Here is a 7,495-nt window from a genome sequence, read left to right as displayed (position 1 = left end):
TTATCTTGCAAATATCTTTATTACAATTTACAGATTAGTTCTGAATAGTTTTGTTATGTACAGAAATATAACTTTAGATATAAAAAACCCAACAAACTCGACACAAATCAATTAAAATCTGTATAAAGCCAATGCTGAAGGTTTTCTAACTTTCTCTAAATTATACAAAAATAAAATCTGATAATTACAGTTTTGATTTAAAGTTCAACAAGTATTATTTTTTTATGTTTCACTCCAAACGCACATGTACACATCCTGTAAGACACCTTTGAAGTATGTTATAGGGAAGATGGTGACAAAAAATAATGAGCTTACTCGTGAATTTAGTGTTAGAATAACTTCCTACCACCACTGGATACTCTGAAAGTATGAGGTTTGGGAGGAGGGAAAAAAAAAAAAACAAACACAAAAACTTACCCGAGCAGGCACGTTTCTCTGAGAACCAGCAGTTTTAGAACAGAGTGCTTCATACACTGCAGGTTGAAAAAAATAATCTCAGATATCAGAAGGACTTTTGGAAGGAACAGTTTCCAGCCTAGTTTGTAGATAATTTGTCAGTTCTGTTCATTTCCAGCTGTAGCCTTTCCCAAGCCTCCGCACAAAGTTGCTCGGTGTTTGCAGGTGTGAATTCACATCACCCTGGAGGTTTTTATGAGCACCCCTACACCAAGTTAGCCAGAGTAATTGAAGCAGCAGCAAGCTTTACAAGACCAAATAAACTAGGAGTGTCATGGAAAAAAGCTCTCGTATATTTTACCAGGAGCAATGAACAGCATTTTTCCTTATCAGTCACGCTAGGACCATATGTCAACAAGTTTTCTCCAATTCTAACACATTAATCATCCCGCGTGCTTTTCCCTAAACAAAACAGCAGAACACCTGTTATCAAATACGATACAGGAAAATCAACTCCTAAAAACTGAAAGCTAATCCATAAGATTCAAGGGCATGATTTACGATTTCACAACTAAAATAATCTTTTTTTAGAAAAGAATGTGTTGGTTTTTTTATTCCGCAGGGATTAAAATAACATTGTTGCACAGCTTTCAATTAGTCAATCCATAAGGCTGCCCAAGTTTCATGTGTATTTCACGTGACAACTCTACTATATATCATAGTTAACTCTCTTAATTTCATAACAACTCTCATAATTTCATAATTAACACTTCTAGCACGTGGCAGAGAAAGGTAATTTTTAAACCCAAAGAATAAACTTTTTCCATAAAGAGTAAACCCCACAGCTCTGAAATTTAAGACAATTAAAATCGCCAGAAGCACGGCAAGATGAAGCAAAAAATTCTGTAAAGCTCTGTGAAGCTCTTTTCTCCACGTATCCATAACTCCTTTTGAATTCAAATTTGAGTAATGAGACAACAAATCTCAAGTGTTTCTAGGTCTCTTCCTTACAAAAACGGAGGCACTCCTAGACAGCTGAATGAACAAAATAGCAAATCATTTCCCCACACCATTTTTTGCAAACAGATACAAATTCTTTAGATCTGACTGGTATTTATTCCATTGCATGACCTCATTCCTGCTTGGGTTACAGCCATACATCATCTTCCAGGTCCACATGCACATCCGAACTGTGCTGCTCTTTTATTTTGACTGAAACAATTAAACATTTTAAGTTACGCACACAAATAAGGAGTGTTTTCCTTCTACCAAGGACCTCAACTTTCAGATGCCACACGTGAAATGTTATTTTGGTACCAAACAAACAAAAGTGCGGACGCAGAGAGGTATTAATACTGGCTTCTGGTAAAGAACACAGCACTCTGTAGTCTCAGATTTCCAGAAAGATAATTCTCCTTACACGCACCGATAAAAGAAATACAAAGCACACTCCACTTCAATCGGGAAGCAGAAGCAATTAGGGTGAAGTTGCTCTGAGATTACCTAAAGACCTAGGGCCTGCTTCCACACGTGCAGCTATCAATTCTGACCATCAGCCACAGCTTTGATATGTACCTTGAAGCTTCAATTATTGATCAGGACGAGGCCTTTCACTGCCCTGAAAGCAAAGCAGCTTGGTGCACAAGCAGCCAACACCCTTTGGAACAGTACTGGGCAAAGGTATTAATTAAATAAAGACAAACCAAAGGGCTTAGAGTGCACCAGAGTTCCCCTGAATCCCCCAGTGTGCTAGACTGAAATATTTAGACATGAAAGCGTTACATCAACACTCAAACAATTAGACTACACACAAAACTGGGACCTTAAAAAGGAAGCAAAAAAAAAGCCTCTGCTTCACGCAGTAAAGTTAACATGAGCTAACAAAATCGGAGACTTTTGTGTAGGTTAGAGAAAAAGGAGAACCACAAACAAATAGCACATGCCTTTAGAAACTTTAAATCAAAACTGCAATAGCTAGGTTCTGAGCTCCATAAATATTTCCTTCAAAATATGTTTGCTTTTTCAAAGTGCAAAATTCCAACTGAATAGCCACCACTTCTCAACGTACGGCAGACAAGGCATTTTTGGAATGGATTTAACCTAAAGCAGTCTGTTTCTCAAATGGTACTGAAGAGGAATGCATTTATACCGCCCTCACCCTTGCTGATACTCGAAAGGTTCTGTTTGGATGTCAAAAACGGGATACACACAGGTATATTCGTTGGCTGAATATTAAACTGGGAAAAAGCATTAGAATCCCACTTTTCTCCCCATTTCAAAAAAAAACACACGCAGCTGCCACTTCTTGGTTTGAAGATCTTTGTGAGTGCTCTGGGTCACACCCAACTACCAGGTCCTTTTAAGGTGCTAGAAGGGCTCAACCCCCTTGGAGCAGCTTTCTCGGAGTCTATTCAGGACTCTCTGTCTATGCTCTGTGGTGAAGCAGTACCCTATGGCTTCTTCTGTTTCTTGGATACGTTTCTGGAACCTGCAGCCATCTCGGGCAAGCTCTTCCCAGGGTCCTTTCCGATCCTCCTCGCTGCTGACGTAATACTCGGTAACTTTTTCAAGGAAGGTTACCTGGAAAAGACAAATCGTTAGCCAAATACACAAAAGGAGCGTAAACCTCACCTGCGCATACAATTATTTAAAAATAAAAGTTGTCTGAAATAGCAGCAAACCCTCAGGTGGGCTACCAGCTCATGCTAGGCCTGCACCAGCTAGGCAGGAGCATATTTCACCTCTCAGGTTTAAAAGCAACCTCACGTGCAGCTGCTGACTTCTCCCTCCACCCAAAGCAGTCCCTAATCAGGGGCTGACAGCAGAGCACCCAACGCTCCCTGGGAGATAACAGCCCCCCAGCACCATTTTAACCTCTCACAGACGCAGTTTCAGCACGTTACTCTGGAGGATGTACCAGAACACTCATTTCAGAGCGGATGGTACCAACCGGTTTCTGATTAGTGCATCATATAAAAAGCCAGAGCCATTGTTCTGTGGAATGAGTAATCGTGAGTCAACTTGAGTGCCTGATAAGGCATCTCACTACGCTGCATTTAAGGAACCAACACTCATCTCCATGTGACTGGAACAAACTCATCTGCTCAGCGCTGGTATCAGTTGTAAGCTCACGGAAGGAAATGAAGTCAGTCGGGGCACTTCAAACTGAAGGCCAATTTTTTCCACTCTTCATTCTTAAGAAAGTGAAAAAAACTCACAGGGTCAGAGTCTGAAGTCAACAGCACTTAGCTGATTGCTATATAACTACATAAAGATCCAAATCTTTCTCTTATCAAGAAATAAGTGAAAGAGAAACTAGTTCAGACTCCTGCAGAATTATGCGTTGCTTTTTATTTAGCTATATAAAAGGCTTAAAACCAAAGGTCAAACTAACTGTCGAAGTCCCTTGACTCTCAGGCTAGGACCAATTCTTGAAGACAAGGCAACTGCTGTAGTTCTAGCAGTACACTCTGATTTGCAGCAGGAAGAGCAGGAAGGAATCTGTCGAGGTAGCAAACCCTTGCTGCTCTATTCCTGCACTTTATTCACAGAAACCCACACTTTCACACCCCGTTCGTGTCAGCATAATGAGAAGTGTAGGAGGAGATGGCTTTGTGTGGTACTGCCACCTTCTACCCCTCACAGAAAGCACGAAAGTGAGAGGTAGAGGAGGGGTGTCCTACAGGAATACCCACCAGAAGACACAAAGGCCCAAGGGACCGTGCTGAAAGCGAGCCCCAGAGGTCACCCAGCTGCAGTGCAGCCACCCCAAATTACTTGGAGTGGTCTGGGAAGCGTGGGCATCAGCCCCCACGTGCCCTGGGAACACATCTGATGTGTACGAACACATCCCACAAGCGACACGAACACTCCCAGGCTTTAGGGCTGTACAAACACAAACGCTGCTGCTGTTTGCATGATGCCACAGAGGAAACAGCCCTGTGCGGGGCAAAGGGCTGCGAGGTTTCCTGGGCAGGCACTGGTCACTGCTGGGCGACCTCTGCCCCCCTTTGCTGGCAGGCCTAACAAGGTACCTGCCCTCAGGCACCCGGCGCTGTTACATCAGCCTGTCCCTTAGCGAGTTTCCACCTTTCAGCCTTTTTACATCAGTCTGAGATACCCTTGGGCACAATTACTGGGTTTTGTACACGCACTGAAGTAAATATTGCATCTAGATCACCGGTCTTTCCCCGTGTCGCTACATCACACAGACTCAGTAAATTAGTCTAAAAAAAATTATTACTGCAGTCAAGAAGTGCTGTTGAGTGTACACATCTGCCACGTAACGAGATTTTAGGGCATGACAGCAGGAACTTACAGCCGGGCTCACCAGTGCGACAGCATTTCAGACACGTGCTGTCAGGTACAAAGGTCCTCTTGCAAGAACTGCTCTCCATTTAGGTGGCAAAGCAGTGGCTTGTCCTGCGTTAACCGCCTAAGTTTGTCACTGCCAGCTGCCCCAGCAAGAGCAGGTATGAAGTGAAGTCCAAGCCAGGCTCTTGAGGAGGCAAAATTTGTGCTGTAAGAACGGCACAGAAAGCAGGACACACCTTGCCTTTGTTGCTGTCTTGTTACACCAGGGCATTATCCCGGGACTTGGTATCACAGGCTGTTACTGACACAAAGGTATGAAGTGTCAGGCAAGACTCAGAGGAACGCCTCGTGTCTGAAAGGCAGCTGCGTCCATCTGTAGCATCACAAAACCTTGTAGAGGGCAAATTTATTCACCTGAATGCTAGCACCTCTAGCTGACATTCAAAAGCCGATAAAAAAGGATGTCATGGAACTAAAGACTGCTGAATTATAACTCTTAAATGGAATTAGGAGCATTAAAGCACTTCTACTGAAAGTTTTAACAGCTTACTGCAGCACGTGCTAACCCACAGCTGAAGAGTCTCTCCTTCTCCCAAAGACTTTTGCTGCCTAGAACTCAAACAGCAGGCTTGCCACACTCCTAGGTACTTACCACACTTCAGTCTCAGTTACACTGTGCACACACAAGCCCTGAAATACTTTATCAACGTGATTCACAACAGAAAAGGCTGCTTTCCATGGGCAAAACTTAGATCACAGGTCTCATCCGTTCGCCTGATGATGGAAGACACATTAGAACGCACAGATGAAAACTACGTTTTAAAAAGAAACTTAACTTCCAGTCTAAAAATAAAGCGTAAAGAAACTCTGTGCCCAGTGTGACTGAATGACAAAACCTCCCATCACGTATGAGGCACGCTGATTGCAGTCAAATAATTAGAGCATAAGCTCACAGGGTAGCATCTGCGGCTGGAATCCTGGTGCAAATCACCTCCCCCACCCACATACCACTTAGCAGATCCCAAACAAAAACAAAATAATACCTTTTTCCGCGTGGTACTTCTACATCTCTCACCCAAAAGAATGCCATGCTGCACCAAGTCTGGGACCCCACAGTTATGTTTTTCCAGCTGTACCCGACAGACAGTTAAGTGACTACGCTCCGAAGTGCCCAAACTCGGCCCCTCTGTTCCTTTTGAGCCAGGCTTCCCTTTCTTCTCCGCTGTTTGGAAGGGTGCCTTGAAATTTAAAGGATTATAAGGATCGTCTGAGGTACAGAATGAGTTCCAAAGTTTCAAGTTTTCTGCCTCATCCGCGCTGCTGCACTCCCACTCGTCGTGCTCTTCAGAACTGAGGTGAGGAGAGCCTGAAGATGAGTCTGCCCATGAAGAATCCTCCTCCTCCTCCTCGTCCTCCTCCTCTTCCACATCAGACCCGCCGTGCATGTCCTTCCCTGGGCTGCTGGAAGACGTCTGGATGGTGGCCGTGAAGTTCTGCGGGTTGTAAGGATCCAGGCTGAAGAAGGACTTCCAGAGGTGCAACCTTTCCCCGCTCTGGCTCCCGGCGTCTGAATCCGACAGCAGCCCTTCGCTGTCAAACCCATCATCACCATCATCATCCTCCTCATCATCATCCCAGTCCTCATCATCCTCATCATCATCCTCTGCGCTCTCCTCCCCGCTGGAGGTCCCCCCGAGGATATAATCTATCAACTTATTAGCACAAGCCGGCCTGGCCGCAACCCGAATCTTTGGCTGGATTTCCTCGCCGCCCAAACCTTCCCCTTGGAGCTCCCCTTTCGGGCCGGGGGCACCTTTGGGCGCCTGCTGCTCCTCGTTTTTCCAGGGCTCCCCGGCGGCCCCCCGCTGCTGCTGCTCCTCCTCCAGGCTGTGGTAGCCGTGGTCGGGCTCGGGCACGCCGAGGAGGCGCTGCTGGAGGAGCCCGAGGCGCTCGCAGCGGAGCAGCCCCAGCTCGCCCAAGCCCCCGCCGCCCCTCCAGGCCTCACCCAAGGGCTCAGCGCTCAGCGGCCGGCCCCAGGGGCTCTTGGAGGAGCCCAAAACGAAGGAAAAAAGCTCCCCGCTCCGCACCCCCCCCCCTACACCACCTCCTCCGTGTCCCTTCTCCTCAGCCCGGCGGAGCAAAGGGAGAGGCTCCGGCGGCGGTGGAGGAGCAGCGGTGGCCGGGCACAAGGCGCTGCTGAGGGCCGTGCCGGGCCGAAGGCGGTGCAGGAGGGAGGGCAGCGGCGAGAGGAGCTGTGAGGCGAGGCGCAGCCACGAGAAGGACGGGCTGGGCTGAGGCGGCCCCGGGGCGGCGGGGGCCGCGCTGCTGGGCACCGCCAGTTTGGGCCAAAACGGAGCAAAACCCAGCAGGGAAGAAGCTCGGGCTCGCCCCGGGATGGGGCTGCCCCGTTCTCGGCCGCTCGGCTCCATGAAGGAGGAAGGGGGAGGCTCCTCAGAGCGGCCCGGGGGCGGCGGAGGGCGGCTCCCCGCTGGGGCCCGGCGCCATCCCGGGCCGGGCCGGGGCCGGGGAGGCGGCGGCGGCCGCTACAAAATGGCGGCGGGGGCGCGAGCGGCGCGGCTCCGAGCTGCCCCCCCCGCCGGGGGGCGGAGGGCAGGAGCTGTCCGTCAAGGAGCGGCGCCGCAGCTGATTGGCTGGAGGCGAGGTCCCGCCCCCTCCCGTTGTGGGAGGGGTTAGGGGGAGGCACCGCCCGCCCGCTCCGCGCGGGGATTGCGTCAGCCGCGGGGAGGCACAGCGCCCCCTGGGGGAGGGAGGGGGGAGCGCAGGG

The 7,495-nt window shown here is 48.5% G+C and overlaps 1 protein-coding gene across 2 annotated transcripts; it reads right to left on the bottom strand.

Annotated features, from left to right (window-relative positions):
• Positions 1-7,298, bottom strand: PPP1R15B (protein phosphatase 1 regulatory subunit 15B). 2 transcript variants are annotated; one of them, XR_003492621.3, is made up of 3 exons: positions 5,754-7,298; positions 5,363-5,484; positions 2,935-2,976 (listed from the first exon to the last, which is right to left on the bottom strand). XR_003492621.3 is itself a non-coding variant. In XM_013103936.5 (2 exons), exons 1-2 carry the CDS (start codon positions 7,137-7,139, stop codon positions 2,764-2,766), a joined length of 1,599 nt encoding a protein of 532 aa, XP_012959390.4. In that variant the 5' UTR covers positions 7,140-7,294; the 3' UTR covers positions 1-2,763. The 2 variants fall into 2 exon arrangements, 1 of the variants encoding a protein (XP_012959390.4); XM_013103936.5 differs by lacking the exon at positions 5,363-5,484 and having other exon boundaries at positions 1-2,976; positions 5,754-7,294.
• Positions 7,299-7,495: the final 197 nt, after the last annotated feature.

The sequence above is a fragment of the Anas platyrhynchos genome, chromosome 27 (assembly GCF_047663525.1).
Source record: "Anas platyrhynchos isolate ZD024472 breed Pekin duck chromosome 27, IASCAAS_PekinDuck_T2T, whole genome shotgun sequence".
NCBI classification, from domain to species: Eukaryota; Metazoa; Chordata; class Aves; order Anseriformes; family Anatidae; genus Anas; species Anas platyrhynchos.
Note: the sequence above shows the minus strand (reverse complement) of the source record. Positions and strands in the feature narration are given on the sequence as shown.